This window comes from Chelmon rostratus, chromosome 18, assembly GCF_017976325.1.
Source record: "Chelmon rostratus isolate fCheRos1 chromosome 18, fCheRos1.pri, whole genome shotgun sequence".
Classification (NCBI taxonomy): Eukaryota; Metazoa; Chordata; class Actinopteri; order Chaetodontiformes; family Chaetodontidae; genus Chelmon; species Chelmon rostratus.
Window position 1 is genome coordinate 14,997,691 of NC_055675.1, and position 18,004 is coordinate 15,015,694.

At 42.7% G+C, this 18,004-nt stretch overlaps 1 protein-coding gene across 1 annotated transcript in view; it reads left to right on the forward strand.

Annotated features, from left to right (window-relative positions):
- The first annotated feature begins 2,538 nt into the window (after positions 1 to 2,538).
- Positions 2,539 to 18,004, forward strand: part of fndc1 (fibronectin type III domain containing 1) — a 35,982-nt gene continuing 20,516 nt past the window's right edge. Inside the window, exons 1-9 of the mRNA XM_041958932.1 lie at positions 2,539 to 2,611; positions 9,137 to 9,331; positions 10,727 to 10,795; positions 15,491 to 15,736; positions 15,904 to 16,002; positions 16,229 to 16,346; positions 16,487 to 16,674; positions 17,273 to 17,380; positions 17,812 to 18,000. Coding sequence (XP_041814866.1) covers positions 2,539 to 2,611; positions 9,137 to 9,331; positions 10,727 to 10,795; positions 15,491 to 15,736; positions 15,904 to 16,002; positions 16,229 to 16,346; positions 16,487 to 16,674; positions 17,273 to 17,380; positions 17,812 to 18,000 — 1,285 coding nt within the window. The remainder of the gene's footprint in view (positions 2,612 to 9,136; positions 9,332 to 10,726; positions 10,796 to 15,490; positions 15,737 to 15,903; positions 16,003 to 16,228; positions 16,347 to 16,486; positions 16,675 to 17,272; positions 17,381 to 17,811; positions 18,001 to 18,004) is intronic.

An 18,004-nucleotide genomic window follows, 5' to 3' on the forward strand; every position in this document is an offset into this window, starting at 1 on the left:
ACTCTCCCCAATTAGGGAACGCTACGAAGACAATGAAAGAGCTGGTTCAGTAATTCATCATCTCTATATGTGAGACACCCCAAAGGAAAAGCACCAGGAGACGTTAAACACTCCACGTGTGTTTAAGGAGACTAGTTGCGCCTTTAAACCTGGTTACACGTGGGCCACGGACAGCCTAATGTAGCACCTTTGGTTTACACAACTGACAAAAAAATGACAAAAGAATTTAAGTAAAGCTGCTGATAGAAGTGGGACACTCATTTTGCATTAACACCATTCATCTAAACACAGCCTGACAGTCAGTCTGACATGATACAGTATATCAGCAGAGATGGCCTATTTCATCACAAGCATCTTGTCAACTCGCTCGGGGGAATTGTAGCAGAAGCTGACATAAATAACCTCAGGCATGCGTATAACAAGACCGGACACTGTGCACTTACTGTACTGAACTGGCTGAAGCATCACCTCTCCCTCCCCTTCTATGCATGTGTGTGTGTGTGTGTGTGTGTGAGTGACAGTGTCTGTGCACATTTTGTGGGTTTGCAGGGAGCAAGCGAAAAAAGACAACAATCTGCTTCGATAAGATTTTTTTTTAGGTTAGTTATAAAATGTATTACGTTTTGTGCTGACTCATGCACTATTGGTGGCTGCGGCAGTAGTGTGTGTGTGTTTGTGTGTGTTTGTGTGTGTGTGTGTGTGTGTGTGCGTGTGTGTGTGGGTGTGCGTGAGTGAGAGAGAGAGAGTGAAGCTACCACAGACTCAATCAACACCAGTAATGAGTTTATGAAGTAAAGGCTTTCAGCGCATGGTCTACATAAAAAAAGACAAACTGTAATTACTTTATCGCCCCCCAGGGGGCCCTCAAGATGATCACTGACACATGTATTGATTCTGTGGCAATTCTGGCCCCATTTTTCAGTAATAAATATGGAAAACAGCCTGAAGAGCTTAAGTTGTTCCCAATGATATTTACAGAGGAGTTACTGTGTGGCGAAAACCTAGTTACTATATTAACCCCTCCTAATTCCCCATCTGACCTCCTCAGACTCTGACACTTCACTGTCATTCATGAATTCACTCATGAACGAGTGATGATTGAAATCTTTTTCCAGTGTAGATGAAGATCCTGGCCAACAGAGGGAGTTGTTGGTCCAGAGGAAAACCACCCTCACACACGTGAGCAAAGCCGTCTTTTGTCACTTGATGTTGTTTGAAGAGCCCATACAGATCATTAATTAAACATCATACATAAATCATTCACGGATCTGAGTTAAATGTCCCATTCTTTCAGTATGAATGAGAATCTCACTGATTGTAGCCAAAAGCAACAAAGTTTCTTGGATGTTCAGTTTCAGTTTTCTGCAGTATTTAACGCTGAAAGTTTACAGAACTATAATGAGTATGAAATCTGTGTACCATCATTAACAGAAGCAGATCCTCATATTCATCATCTACACAATATGTGTTTTTTTTAGCCTGATTGGAGCCTAAAATCATATCAAAACAAACAAGTAATAAACAAATTGATTATGTTGGGCACATAATATTAAAAAGTCATCTTAACAACATTTTAGATGAAGCTTAAACTCGCTGCTGCTGCTCTTTTACGCACAGGCTTTAAAAGCGTGGCTTGTTGCGCCATCTAGTGGTTAAATGGCTTCTTTGGGAAATGGGTGTAATGTGCACTCTGTCTTCACAAATTAGATAATTTGTTGGAGTCTCGGCCCACGACATTACTGTCTCACCCCTGGTGAAGTGATGGGGTCGTGGAAATCATAAAGAGGACCAGTTCTGCAAGAAGAAGACTGGAACAGAAGAGGACAGGTGGAGCTTAACTGCTTATAAAAAAGGCTTTAGATAAGAAACTATAACTACAGTAGATTTCACATTACTGTGTTTTTGCTAAGAAGAGCACAAAAACTGCCCACATTCTCCAACAGTTAGGAGATTCAGGAAGCGCTGATGTGGCTTTGAACACGGACAGCATGCTTTTCTGGTCCTCATCAGTCGCCCTGCAGTCTTTTCTCTCCCTCCACCTGCTACCAGACCTTCAGTTTTGGATGAAATCAGTGCCGTTCCCTGTAGGGGGAGATATTTTGTCAATTTTATTTGATCATTCTATGCTAAAAATCAGTGACACCCTGCTGCACCGTGTGGGCACGTTCAAAGATCTGAGCAGCATAGAGAAAGCTCTGCTGTAATGAGATAGAAAAATAGCATTTGAATAAATGACAATGAGAAGAGCCTGTAAAGCTTTATGCATTTAGACAGCATTGTGATTCACAGATTAGATGCCTGTTTAAACCGCCTTCAGAGGGTGTGATCACTTCTTTCTGGATCAAGAAATCGACTGGAGAGGTTTATGGATTTGATTTATTATTGTTTTTGAAAGTTTTTGGTTTTATTCCGACACTAAGAAGCCGCAAGTTCACGGTGAAAAGCAGCAGCCCCCATCGGAAGTGAGGAGGGGAGGGCCGGTGTGTCCCAGCCTCCAGCTGGTGCGCCGCTCCGCAGCAGTAGCGCGCCACACTCACTATGGCTTTAGCCGCAAGCAGGACGCTCTTGGCGCTGTTCGTAACGTTTTGCGCACCAGGATGCGGATGGACAGGTAAATAGAGATTCGTTCACTTTCTCTTGAGCAGGTGCACCGTTTGCACGGATGTGTTGTTCAGTTTGGTGATTTGCTGGGACACTGTTGCTTTCTTCTCTTTGATCCACTTTGAGTGATGAGGGACATTTGTTGCAGCGTGTAACTTTCGTAACCTTTCGTGCAAATGCAATAATTTGTACTCAGAGTCTTGATATTGTGTTTTTTCAAAGAAGAAAAAAACACTAGAATGTGTGTGCGCGCGTGCATACCCATGCCCGTGCGCGCGAGCCTGACACATTTCCACATCCCCAGTTGCAGATGTCATTTTTCATGAAAACGAAATAGCTTAATTGCAGCTAGAACACATTAAAATATCGGATTTCGAGTGTATAGTTTGCTTCATCGTTTGTGAGAGAATGACTTTAAGTGAGCAATTACATCAAATACAGACTTACAGTGAAAGTACTGTCGTTGTAACTTTATGGGGGGAAAATGTGATGCCGGCCACTTAGCAGCAGTCATGGAACAAGTCCTTACCTCATAAGGTAGGCACATCCTGCAGGAACTGTGATCAACAAGTAAGATGGGGACAAATATCTGACTGCATCAGGAGAAAACAGTGGTGGGCTTTCTCCTGACAAACTGGGGACTAATCTGTCTGATGGTGGAGATAAATGACCTGAAATTAAGTTTCATGGGAGAACAGAAGTGGTTTCTGTCACACTCCCTCTGGACAGAGTGGCTTTGCCGCATGCTTTGAATGTTATATCAGTCATCAGCTATTAGGGATGGGTGAGATACTCCTGTTAGCAAAACCATTAAAAGTGAATCAAAATGCTTTTTTTTTATCCACGAGAAAGTTTATTTTTCGTCTTTGAATTTATTTGACAAAATCTACATCAGATGGATGTAGCATATTTGACAGGCGCAGCGACCGCAGCATTTGTAAAATCGTTTTTCATGGAAAGAAGCCCACATTCTCCAGACAGTGAAAATATCCAAAATATCAAAAGTGGCATAAAGCCAGAGGAGTTTTGGAGGACACTAAGTGAACTTTTGACTGATTTTAAAGGGCACATTACATCCAGCCCCCCCCTTAATGCAACATAGTCAGTGCGCTTATATTGTCAGTTGATCTATAAGTCTCTATATGCCTCCCTCTCAACTGTAAGCACTTAGCGCATGAGGTCATAGCTTTCTCTGCATGTAGACAGCTGCTATTTGTTGTGGTCTTTTCCTCTGAGTCATTTTCTTTCCGTCTTTCAGGAAGCATTTTCAGAGCAGCGCTTTTTCTGCGACACCCCGCTCCACATTCATTCACCTATACACGTTCACACCTGGGAGCTACTTAATGCAGCCACAATTCACTGCTGTGGGCCACTGAGCAGCTCCACTGGAGCACTTTGGAGGCATGTGCCTTCCCCTTGGGCATCCTGACAGTAGTTGTTAGGGGAGAGGAGGGTGTTACTCATTAACTTTCTCCACTCACATGTCATCAGTTTGGCAGTCCAAAAATCATCACAACAGGGGTTGAAACTGGGCCCATGGGAATATCTGGACACCTAGGCGTGAGTGCAAATAGGGAGAACTGAGACGTTGTGTATTTGGATAATAAATAATGTCAACGTCTTCCATGCAGCCACAGTCCATCAACTCCTGGAAAGTGTAGAGAGTAATTGGGACAGAAAGTGAAGGGAAAGAGGGAATCATGTCCTTGCAGGCCAGTGGAATTTAATTTCTCTGCCCCACTTAACATGCTGGAATCCTGCAGCAGCACCTCCTGACAGATATCACAGAAAGCTTTCAGAATCGGGAATTTCTTAACTTTTCTGTCTGTGACAGTTACAGAGATTTAGTGGCTGCAATAATTCTAATACTTTCCACAACACTAGGTACATCACCTGACATAGCTTGACACAGCACCCCCACCCACCTGCAGCTTGGCTGCCTGTCAAACTCTGCAGCATGATGTCATCTCTAACCGCAGTTCCAGTTGTTTAAACAAGTACCACCTGGGCCATGAACACACCTGTCACAGCTCAGTAGATGTCAGCATACTAAGTGTGTTGCAGGGAGATATGGCATAAACTAACAGTGTAAGATGTCAATCCTCATCAGTGAGGGAATATTTGAAATATTCGGGAAGTCAACAAGTGAGCTTGTGACCACCAACTCTGAAAGGCAACATATGTTTTTAGACTCTAATTGTACTGGCCAGCTTCTGTGTGAAGATGTCATGTGTCATAAATATCATATATGTAAGTATGTGACCCTCCCAATTACTCACCCTTGGTTGTCACTTTAAATAAAAATACATTCTTAGTCACTTAAGCTGGTTAAATGAAGCTTAACCGCCATTAATAAAATGACTGCATCTAGTCTGACAACCTGGTGATTGATGTGCCGGCGTGACTCACTGAAGTTGGAGGTCAACAACCATCTATGGTCTCGGTCTGGTGTGTCGGCTTTATGACAATATTGATTACTGGAGTTTACTGAAGGTCAGAGGTGAGGACTTAAAGACTAACAGAGGTGCTACAAGGTGCTTGTATCCCCTGGCAAGATTTGACACCAACCCCCACTTAGATGAGTCTGTGTTCATAGAGGCAGCTCAAATCTGTATCCAAGTCTAATAGATTTAAGTCCGACGAGCAAACCCAGAATCTGATCTCTAAAAAGGGAAAGTTTGACATTTTCAGAAATATCATTCCCTTTTTTTGCCAATATCTGTGGCGCAATTATGAAACAACACCCAGGAGATGCTTAGCTTAGCTTAGCATGAAAGCTGGAAACATGATGAAAAACATAAAAAAAGGACATATAATATGAATTAGTGAGCCAGGCTGTTTCCCTTTTATCCCATTCTTTGTGCTAAGATAAGATAACCAGCTGATGACTGTAGCTTCATATGTAGCGTACAGACATGATTGTGGTGTCAATCCTCTCATCTTGCTCTTGGCAAGAAGGCAAAGAAGCACACTTTCCAAAATGGCAAACTATTTCTCCAAAGGTTGATAAAAAGGCTATTTTTGCCTCCACCTTAATAAGATTACAGTGAATGGAATTTTGTTTCTGGGGCTTAAAACAGAAAAACACAACTTTCCATCACCAGTGTCCTGGTTACTCGTGATAATCCACAGAACATCAGCAGTGTTCATGGGACTGTTTCTTTGGTAGAATGTATTTTCAGTGAAGACTGTTGACAGAGTGCTCTGTGAATTGTCCAGATTAACATTGTTTTCAGAAAACATGCTTTGCTGTAGAATGTTTTCAAGGCTGTGGGCACCAATGAAATCGTATTTCATTTAATTTTATTTGGATGGCATCAGAAATCTTAGAAGCGGATATTTGGACGAATAAAACCAAAACCCTCCCCATGACTGACCAGCAAAAAATGGTCATTATTTATTTATTTGGTAATTTGGGCGACCCAGCCCTTTAAACTCACATCCCAAATCTGGCACTACTGCTCAATCTGACCAATCAGACAGAAGTTTAAGTTTGTTCCGTCGACAATTATACAAGCAAGTTAAAATAAATAGACAAATAAGATCAAACTTTGTTGATCCCCAGGGAAAAAATGCACGTTATCCCCATATATCCCTAATGCTAACAAAAAACATAAAGAGGGCTCAGCAAAGAAACAGCACAGGGGTTTCATTCATGTCCGTCGAATGCTTGCTGCGCTGCGATGATTAAAAAAGATCTCGATAACAGGAAAGTGGAAATTTGCCTCTAGCACTTACAGTTACTGGAGAGAAAAGACACCTCAGTCAGTGTGTGCAGGCCTTAGTTGTAGCCATGACAGCAAATTATTCTATTATCAAAGCAGCTACAGATGCATTTGGCTTCAGTCTTACAGGCGGAACAGTCTATGAGCCTCCTCTACCTCGGTGACCCCTCCACTCACACCTCCCTCCACGCACACATTCACTGGTGATCCTGGTTATTGATGGGAGTTTGTGGAAGAGGACAGTTATTGGGGGTTAATGGCAAACTCAATAGGAGTGAGCGGGGGGTCAGCGTCTGTGATTCTGGGGCGAGGTGAGAAGGTGCTCTTGTAAAAGTGGAGCACATTGCAGTTGCATGAGCGCAAGTATTTTCTAGAACAGTTTTACAGGAGTCCTTTGACCTCAGGGCTTACCTGCATATGCTTCTCTCACTGAACTACACATGCACGTACACGTGTGTCTGTGAGTCTGCATCCATCTTACACACACCATCACTCTCTCTGTCACACACACACACACACACACACAGACTTTTTATCAAAAAAGACACTGACATAATGACCCTCAGGCTCTGCCCTCATTCTTCACATACTTAATACTTTCCACTGTCTGACTCAATCCCGCTCTGTCTGCCTGTCTTTCCATTTCACATTCACAAACACAGTGTAGAAAACGTTATATTATTGCTCTGGTTTCCCATGGCAACGCCCTGAAACAAAGCCTCCCTGCGTAGATTGTGATGTTACAATCACTCAGCTGCTTCACAAACTGTTTATTCTTGGAAGGCAATCATGCATCTGTTGTGTTCGTAGGAGTCTTGATTTAATCAGGAATATCTGGTTTGCCCTTGGATCGTGAATTTCCTAAGAGGCGGAATCGGAGGATAATGTCTGGACAAAGGAGCAGATCCCTTCCTACGTAATACAAGGTCTTGGAAACAGCGTGGAAGTGATTGAAGTGTCTCCAGACTTCTGTCAGAGGAGTCCGCCACGAACAGCTGACTGTTGACTGACTGACTCCTGAGTCTATTAATGAGAAAATAATGAGGACCCCCTCACACTCCTTCTTGCGCGATGTGATGCGAGTCTGCGTCTGAGAGTCCGTCCACCAGTGCGGTGCTATCTAGAATTCGCAGAAACATCAATGAGACAATCTTTCAGCACGTACTAAAAGTTAAGCAGAGAAAACATTGTAGGCCTCCGAAGACCTGTGACCATCTGTAAACTGCAGCACTCAAGACCAGAGTGGCAATTATTTCTAAATGTGAAAAGTGAGAGTGCATGTCCAGCTGGGCGCACACCTGCAGACAACAGGAATTCAAAGTGATGAAGTGATTTTGTGACGATGCTAAACTGAAACTGCTGCTGTAAACCTTTGGGGAGCACAGGCAGTCATAAGAACCAGCTGTTCCTGAGATGCACAGACAATACTGACAATTATATATGACAGCGATGAACGACCACCATGCAGAATTATCACCAGACTCTGCAGTTCCCCTCAGCTTTTTGGACCATTTTAGCATCTTTCAGTTTATTGTTTTGGTTTTTGGGCCCGCAGCTCTACTGTTTTGGTTTCCAGCCACCGCAGGCATCTGTTTTCCTCAAAAAAAGAGCTGATAAACCCACGGCACGCCAACAGTCCAGCACAAAAAAGCACACAAGTTAGCCACTAACTGAAAGCGTAGCGGAACATTTCACCGCTTTAAGAGACAGATACTTCCCTCAGAGGTTGGTGGACACCAAAAACGGAGTTAATTTTGGACTGAACTTTGATTGGTATCTGCTGTTTCATACATGCTTCAGTATCATTGGCTCATTCACAGCTGCGTGTCTAGTGACAGCCAATCGTACTCATGCTGGTGTAGTTATACACTGTCACTTAATCACTGTTACTGTTTTTGGCATTGTTGATTCAACTAAGATTTAACGTTCACGCATGTTTTTAAGTAGTTTAAGTCGCTAACTGTAAAACCATTTGATAAAAATGGCTGATTGTTTGACTTTGAAGGGAGAAAAACAATTAAATGCACAGACATTGATCAAGCTATTCATGCATAGCTTATTGTGTCAGGGTTGTAAACAAGGATTAAACACTTTTCTTCCAATGCATCAGACTTATGTGGAGTCAGCTGAGGTTTTAGCATCCATGCCAGTCTCTCCAGTCAGCTATTTTGAATCTCTCAAGTGGTTGCTATTTTTCATCTATGCAGTCTCCTCTGGGGTCTTTTAAAGATGAGAGATTTCTTTCTTTAATACAGGCTGAATTCACAATTTTATATTGCGTTAAGGTCATGCTCAATGCATTACATCATTATCTGGGTGTAAAGTTGGCCTGTTGGATAATTGTGCTGTCAGCCCCTTAATTGCATTAATCTAGCATGCAAACCAGAAGAGGAGCAAAGAGGCAGTTGCTATTCAAAACAGAGTGGTGGTTACTGTTTTCTGTGTTTTGTTTTGAGTGTATCTAGCCAAGAGGGAGACTCAGGATTGCTTATTGTCCTGAGCCTTTAGCATCCAAGCAAATCCTCAGTTATTTATTTAACCACCAAACTAGTTGGTGTTTCTCAGGGCTGTCTTATGCATACGTTTATGCTTCATCAGAATCAGAGTTACTTTAAATGCCAAGTATAATAAATACAGAGGAAGTTGCACTGGTGGCTCTGAAGAAGAAAAGCCTGCATACGTAGCTTGACAGTAGACCTACATACACCGCCACAATGTGCCAGGGCGACAGGCCTTTACAATAAGGGACAAAGACTGTTAAAATAAACTTAACATGGATGAAATTTATCCTGACGTCATTTGTTTTGCAGCAGAGAAGCCCCTGCGGCCACACAATGGGAAACAGACATCTGTGGACAAGGGCCTGAGGGAGAGCTGGGAGCCTTCGATCCATCTGGATGGAAGACCTGTGGACCGCTTCGTCATCAGCTCCAGCAAACCCACGAGGTCCCACCGCTTCACGAAAGTGGGAAAGGACAGTCGCTCTCATCTACTGGAGGATGTAGGTAAGGCAGAAGCAGAGAGACAGTTAAAAAGAGAGGGCGAGAGCAAGACGAGCATGAGAGGTGTTCGAGATCGAGTGAGGCGAACGAATCGAGTGGGAGCTAGTGAGTGTCTTTCTGAGGGATCTGGACAAATAAGTAAGTCAGAGGAAAATAAATAGACAGAGAGCAAGAGAAAGAAGTTTGGCTTAAACTGTGGAGTGAGGTCTCAGATCCCGGAGTTCTGCACTTTCTCAAAGCAAGGGCCAAGAATGAGGAGAGGATGAGCAAAGCTGTCTACAGAGCTTAGGCGCCAGGAGCTGAGGTGTACGCACACACATGTGAGTGTGTGTATGATTGATTTTTATCAGTGGATTAGTTCATCATCGGCTGTCGTATGTCATCCAAGTTTGCCAGAAAGAGAGAAAGAGCATGACTGGTGATCATCATCCCAGCTCAGCAGACTCGAGTGAGGTTATTTTAGGCTTTAGATTATTTTTAGGTTTTAACAGCTTCTCTGGTAATTCCTAATCCCGCCTTGTAAAACATAAGACAGGTCTTTATGTTTCTATACACATATAGTTTGCAGTGTTGACACAGTCTAGCCTGCTTTTGTCATTATTCCATTTTCCTCTGTCCTTGGCTTCTTAGAGCCATACTTCATCAGCGGCTCAAAGTCTGCAGCCAACCCTTCTTTTCCACATCCAAACCCAGCCCAGCTCCTATAACCCAGTCCCCTGTGTTGTGGTCACTTTTGTGTGTGTGTGTGTGTGTGTGTGTGTGTGCAACATGTGAGTGTTTGGTGGTGATTGTGGTGGAGGATAGGGCGGTGCCAAGTGTTGAAGTCATACATTGTCTTGTATGGGATGCCAGTATGTTCAAACATGCACCTATAGATGCTTTTGTCGGCGTTCGTGTGTCCGCCGCCCAGTGTGGCGGCGGCCTTGCGGTCTCTTCAGCTCCGGTGCAGCTTGCCATAAATCTCTGGCAACCGAGCAGCGTCTCAGTGTTGCCTTTCCAGAAATTTCTTGCAGATCATATGTTGTTCCCTCAGCAGCATGAGAGCGGCATCAGTTGTCATAAATAACACTTTGCTGTTTGCCTGCACATCATTAATGTGTCTGGCCAGACACTGCTAAAACAACAAAGATGAAGAGAGGAGTGTATTAGGAGCTACAGGAAGCACGATGGAGAGTAAAGGAAAAGGAGACACACAAATCATTCACGTGTAAACGATGACCTGCCCCACAAAAAAGAAAAATAACATTTCCACTTGAGCTTGTCCTCGTCAGGTGGAAATGATTTGGTAGATCTGAGTTGCTTTTAAAAATCACAAAATTTACTGCTTGCTTACTAGTTTCCACTGGCAACATCATTTCACCAGATATCCTGTGTTTTTGTTCCCTTTCCCTTTTTTAGACCATGAATGGGTTAACCTGGATGGCTTTGCTGTGCTGGGCGGCGCACCTGTCAGCAACTCATCATCAGGTAAACCTGATCTCAAGGCATCTTTACCAACTACGCGCAGGAGCGGTGTGTCTCAGTTAAGAGCCGCACATGTAAAACTATCTGATTAAGTCCATTAAAAGCGGTTAAATTATCTGCTGTCATCATGGATGTAAAAGGAACCACCAAGGCTAATGTGAAGATGATTCACAGTGCTATGTGTTGGGGCGACAATCTCCTTTTCCTTCATTCCGTCACTCGTTCTGTCCCTAGGGGATCAGTGGGGAAAAACACTTAGCTGTCTCTGACTCATAGATTCCCAAATCTTTATCGAGATATGTTTTTCTTGCAGGTGATCCAAATTTAACGTCAATTTTAGAGTTCTGTTGCCTTTAGCGGTGGACACCACGTTAAGTGTCACATGCTTGCCTGTCACTGCTTTCAGCAGACTGTGAAATGAAAAGAAATTTCAGGGAGTAGGTGATTAAAGTGTCCTCTGGATATATTGAGTGCGCAGACAACTGTCAGTCATCAATAAAGCAAATTAACTGCCAACAATTCTGACTTCTGGACAAAGAAATTTAAAGATTTGCCACTTTTTTGGCATTTTTAATGATTTTGTGACAATCATTGAATATCATTAAATCATTAACAAATACTTCTAATACTAATAATGAAAAGAAATTATTGACAGCTCTATTATTTGAATGAAATGAAATGAAACTAGATGGCCTTCTTGTGCATTTCTTAATTGAAGTCAAGCACACTAAAGAAGCTTATTAACCCCAGGCTAGACTTTAGTAAATTACATTTTCATTGTGTGTTTATTTCTGTGCAGTGTCATGAGGCATTTGGACATTTAAGAATATGTCATGTAAACACACTAGACTACCGCAGGGCTAACAAAAATAGACACGGGTAGACTCGTGTTCATACTGCGCCCTCTCCAAACCACTTCACTTGGCGTGTCATTGTGCTATGGGAGGGAACATGGAGCATTGAAAATCCATTCAGATTCCATACTGAAAGAATCAGGACCAGCAATTGAACCCAGGACCTTCTTGCTGTGAGGCAACAGCGCTAACCGCCGAACCACCATGCTGCTCTGGAGTTTCAGTTGTATTTGTTTGAGGCAGCGCTGCTCTGGAGACACAGCTAATCATATTTGTTGAGTGAAACCTCATTGAAGCCAGCCAAACAACCACTGTGTTTCTGGCAAACAACGCTAGAATGAAAACCAGTGAAAAGAGAGGGGCAAAAGGACATACGTAGCATGTTATGAAGCACACTTGCTACCATCCATAAAAATGCTTGTGTTAGAATTACAGTAGCTAAAGTTATATAGTTAGCTACAAACCAATTTTAACAGTCCCGGTTAACATTCGAAGTCATTACACTAGCTGTTAGCCCGGTAGGCTAATTGGAAGACAGATGACAAAAGCAAATGAATAAATGGCATTGTGTTCTATATTTGCATTTTTCACTGTTGGGGCCAGATTTATTATATCTGCCTCCATTGTTTGTATAGATAAATAATAGACAACGGCACACAACAATTTTGTCAGCCATTAATGGCCAGTAGCGTAGCAAACATTAGCACCTGTTAAAACTTAACTTAGCTGACATCTTTTAGGTTAGCTTATTAGCTCACTTAACAAATCGAGTTATTCATACTGTACAATCAAAACAGCATTAAAGTGTATGTTTTAGACCTTTTTTTTGGGGCCATATTTGTGAGTTCAAGTTAGCTAGCTAACTTTGCCAGTTGTGGATTAAATGAGTATCTGCCTCCAGAAGCTCTACCATGGAGAACTGCTATAATAGACACATTATCATGACAATTGACATGACAATCAGCTGCTTATAGTCATACTGTCTATAAACAAAAATGCCAAGCAACAGTTAGTGTTGTATTTGCATATCTTGACTGGGGTTGTTTCTTTACCATATGGATTTGTCAGTTGGCTAACTCTGTCAGTTGAGGCTAAAATGAGATTTTCTGTCTTTAGCAAAGCTCTACCATTGAGTATTGTTTGCATAAATTAAACTGTGGCTAAACTGAGCAATGTACTCCACAGTGAAGCCAGGACTTTAGCAGTTTATGTTTGCAAAGTTTAGATTTGCTTCTGAAGGTGGAAAAAAGCCTTACTTTCCTCAGCTGGTTTTTGAAGAGGGAGCAAACACACAACATTCTTCATCATCAGCCTGCAAACACTGAGGTGGGTCTCAATCAGGGCTGTCCAAAGTGGGGCCTACGGGCCAAATTTGGCCCTCCATAAGGTTCGATTTCAATTTTAAAAATTCTAATATAAATCGCTGTTTATGCAGTTTTATTTTTGTGGAGTAGAAATGCTCTTTAAGGATGAAGGGTCCCTTATTATTACTTAGTTTTCATAATCAGTGCATGTTGAGTAGAGTGACTCTTTGGGCAGGAAGTCAGTCAATATAAGAAATTTTGGATCCTATTAGCATTTTGCATCTTAACAATACAATGCAAAAGGTGTTTGCTTTTGGCTCATGGCCAACCATGAAGTTTCAGTTTTTGCCCTCCAAGGGAAAAAGTTTTGGCACCCCAGGTCTGCCCTGTAATGGTGGCATGTTTGTCTGTCTGGATGCCAGACTCTTAGCACCTTGGACCATCGAACTTCCAGGAAAAGACAGAAAGGATCTGGCAGTGGGAGCATAGTGGAGTCAATGGTTTTGTGGTCCGTGGCATGGTGACTTGGGCCAAACTATGCACTGTGAAAGTTTTCCAGAGAGAAAAAAAAAGGAAGAGGAAAATGAGGAAAAGAAGAAGTCGGCTGATTAAAAACAAATGTGATTTTTAAAATCTAGCACGAGGAGAGACAATAACACAGGTACAGTGGATATGAGACAGTGTATTGGCCCACGTTAGTTTTATTCTTGACAATGATATCGCAATAGCAGTCAAAAATGGCTGAAGTATGTATAAAGTACGAACAAATCATAACATATTGTTTCATATATATGTTATTGCTGGGTAGTAATTCAATTCTCTCACCTGTATTCCGCAAGGTACTGCTCGCCCCTGATTGGCTCTGGCCCTGACATTTTTTCTAAGCTAACCATCTAACCAATCATATAACCCTAAGCCCAACCAAGCTATGAACACAAGCCAATCAGAGGCAGAGTAGGGTGGTAATCGTAAAATGTGGTTGGGGAAAGAAAAAATCAAACCTTTCAATTTAAACCTTTGTTTTCAAATATTTTTACAGCTCAGTGATTGAAAGTTTCTGCAAATATATTTTCAGGGCATTTTAAAATAGTGGAAATTAATGACAGTCAGATCTGAATTTTAAGAGACCGTGTTTCAGAAGCAAGCACGCATGCAAAACTTTGTGATCATATGTCTGACTTCATACAGTGGGCTTGTCTACTAACAAGCAAACAACTAAAGCAAGTGTTGACAGTAAATATATGATTTTTTGGAAATTAAATAAAACAAGCAACAGTCAGTTGAAGTTATTTTGATGGAAAATTTTAAAATACAATTGCTACTAATTACATCTATAACAGACATGCAAAAGTTACGGACGGTTTGCTGTCATGTTTCCAGACAGACAAGACATACAGAACAGATTATCCAAGGAACTTGCACAGATGCAGGAGAATCTTGGAGAGGAAGATTTAAAAAGCTGAGAGGAAAAGCAACAACAGTTGCTGCATTGCTGAACAGCCAATTGTCCAGATCCAAAGGGGAGAAATCCACTCAGCTGTGCTGGCAGCATAGAGGGAAGGATGGAGACAGAAAGCGAGAGACTTAAGACCTGAATGGAGAGCTCCAAATCTCCGTGTCTTACTGACATGAACTTCCTGCCTCTTCCTGGGAGCTTTTCTGGTGTGCAATTATACTGCTCTTCATATCCTCTATGCCTAATCTTCGTTATCCACCACACATACAGTGTCATGGTGGAAACCCCTTTTTCACAAAAACTCTCCCTTTTAAGCCATACCAGAGGAAACTTTTTGGGTGTGGTGGCCTTTCTTAGAAGACTGTTGTCAGTTGGCCTGCCCTACCTTTTTGTTGGACAGGGAAACCCTACATTGCAGTGTTTTTTGTCAATACAGCCTCTTTGAATTTTGTCAAATCCTACTTTGTTACATCAGCTGACTTGTCAGTATTCACCCAGCTGTGCATGTAGCTATCCTAATGGGAAACAGGGCAGATCCTTCTCATCTGACTGTGATTAGGAGAAACGGATAAATGAGGGATAGAGGGAAGAGAGGCGAGAAAGGAGACGAATGAGTATGAGGGACAGAGGATTTTTTTTTGTGATAATGCCAATGTTATCGCTCAGCACTGTGACCAGATGAGGGGGATTGTCTGGCTGTCTGAGTGAATGTCTGAGTCATTGTCCAAGATGGAGTCACTGCTGAGGTGGGGATTAAAGCAGGAAACAGGACACCAGAAGTTGGAGCTGATGACAGGGGATATGGTGCATGTCCACAACATATCCCTTTTGTGACAGCTGGGCATGTTTACTCGTCTACTGTCGCTGATAGATGAAAGTGGCATCTACTTTTGTGTTTAATGCTGAGAGGATGTCTCTGGAATGGAGCAATTATGTTCAATGATTTTCAATGGCAGTTAGTTTCAACAAGGCCCCAAAGCAAATCCAGCACACAGCACGGATTGTGAATGAATTACGGGGTCATAAAGGTAAGATGAACTCCATTGCACTCTGACTTTTCCCCTCTGTTATCATCCACCAACAGGTCCAGCCAGGTCTCCACAAACTGCAGCCAGAAATCAGCCCTCTGTACAGCGAGCCACCAGGGTGGACAGAACAGCTAATCCATTGGGCTTGTCTAACACCAGGACACATAGGAGGGCCCCTCAGTCCTCCTCAGGTCCCAGGCAGCCTGAGAGAGCTTTGGCTGGAGCACCACCACTGGAAAGGAGACGCCAACACCACACCAAGCCTCAATCTGACCAGCGAAACCGAAACACACACAAACTAAGTAAGAGGACCCACATTGCACACTCTTAACCATCAGATTAAAGGGCCAAAGCTCTCATAAAAATGATGCTGAAAAGACTGGCAGCCTCCAAACTACATCCTATTCTGTGATTTTTAGTGTCCATAGTGTAAACCCTGGCCGTGCCTGGTATCCCTTTCTATTCATAGCATCTGAGTCCGTTCATGTGGTGTCACTGCAGGCACAGAAAACCCAGGGCCAGAGCGTATCTGCCAACAGACCAGTTGCAACCAAAACAACCACACCAGGTACCTGCAAGTTCATAGAGAATCACTGCATTCCTCTACACATTTATCTGTCTTTTTTTTTGCATTGTAAATACCTCAAAATAGCTCATCAATAACCATGTAAGTTGTAAACTTCGTGAAATGTTGGTTGTCGGGTCAGCCAGATCTTAGAGGTTACTAATATTGGTTTGGAGCTACAGACATTTTTGTCTCCATGTCTTTGCGTGTGTCTGTGTGTGTTGTCCAGAGCCACCAGAGTACGAAGCCCAGGACATCAGTGTCAGGGTCATGTCTCCTCAGTCAGTCCTCATCTCTTGGGTTGACCCTGCTGTTGAGATGGGAAAAGTCAGCCCCGGGGTATCCAGGTGGGATCTGTTAAAGTGTGTGCATCTGTTCAAGTGATATAAAGGGAAAGGAAGTGAATTAAAGACAAAGAGAGACTGAGTAAGAGAGAATGCTAACCCTCTCCAGTGGAATAAAACATGCCAATTTCCTCTCAACTTAGATCCTACACAATTAGGTACAGAGAAAAGGGTGAGTCAGCACGCTGGGAGTACAAGGACAGCACCCAGAGGAGACTGATGATAGACACCCTGTCCGCTGACAGCATGTATGAGTTCTCTGTCAGAATCTCTCAAGGAGAAAACCATGGGAAGTGGAGCGTCTCCGTCTTTCAGAGGACTCCTGAATCAGGTATGTAGAGGCACTGTCTGCTGAGAATTGCTCATAGGATATGAGTCGGAAAATGATATGACTGATATTCGTGATGAATAGTGATTCTTTTTTCTGAGGAATAGCTATAGGGAGCCAAAGCTCTGCATTTTCCTGAGAATATGAAATGATAATTTATTCTTGCAGGAAAAGATTTCAGTCTGTTCGCTCTTTTCCTCGTATTTCCTCATACCACACTTGATCACATTCACTGCCTCTTACTCCCATTTGATATTTGATGCAAGTTTTGGCTGCAGCTCTGTCATGATTGCAGCTTTTATACCATGTCATAGCAGCTCCTGAGCTGCGGTTCATTGGAATGTCAGCATTTACTGCCTGGCTCACAGCTCAAACTACCATCTGCAGTTCCATACATGATCTCAAGGGCAGGTTCCTGACAATGTATGGCAGCAGTACTTTCCTCAGTTGAAGCCTCCTGGCACAAACGGCCTAACTGTTTTTACACGCTTTAAGTAGCAATTTCCTCACCCTGTTCCTGCTGTGCTGCTTCTGGTTTTTGTCCTGCTGCTCCTCCTTTCACTGCTGTCTTTCCGCTGACTGTGTTCTCCTCACTTCCTAGCACCATCTGGGCCACCAGAGAACTTTGAGGTCAAGCCACTACGAGGGAAAGGAACTGCTGTCATAGCAACATGGGATCCACCTGAAGAACCTAATGGGAGGATAAGAGGTTAGGCCAGGAGGATTAAAGCCAAGCTGAAAGTAAATTCATTTTTGCGAAGAAATCAGAATTAGAAGTACTTTAAGTTCTTTTTATTTTTTCTTACACAATGGCGCAGAAAGTCTGTTTGGACAGACACTAGAAATACGCCTGGGAAATGTATAATGAGAGGGTGTCAGTATGTGTTAAAACCACAAAACAAACAAACAGTCTAATGGCAATCAGTGCTCATGTTAGCAAGCTAGGCCAAGCAGTTTTCACTTTTCAAGTGGAAAACAAACATGACAGTTCAATGAATCCTTGCAAATGTTGAATATTGCAAAGGGACATACGTCTTAACTCTTAAAATGTTCCATGCCCATTGCTATATGATGAAAAGGGGCAAAAAAAAGTTTACAACCCCTCTTCACAACAGTTATTCTTGCTGTACTTCCACACAGAGTACATTCTATCTTACGCTCCTGCTATGAAGCCATTTGGAATGAAAAGCGTGACGCACCGGGGCAGCACCACCACAGCCACCATAGATGGCCTCTCACCGGGAGAACGGTACATCTTCAAGATTAGAGCCACCAACAGGAGGGGACAGGGACCACAGAGCAAAGTCTTCAGTGTTGTCATGCCAGGATGTAA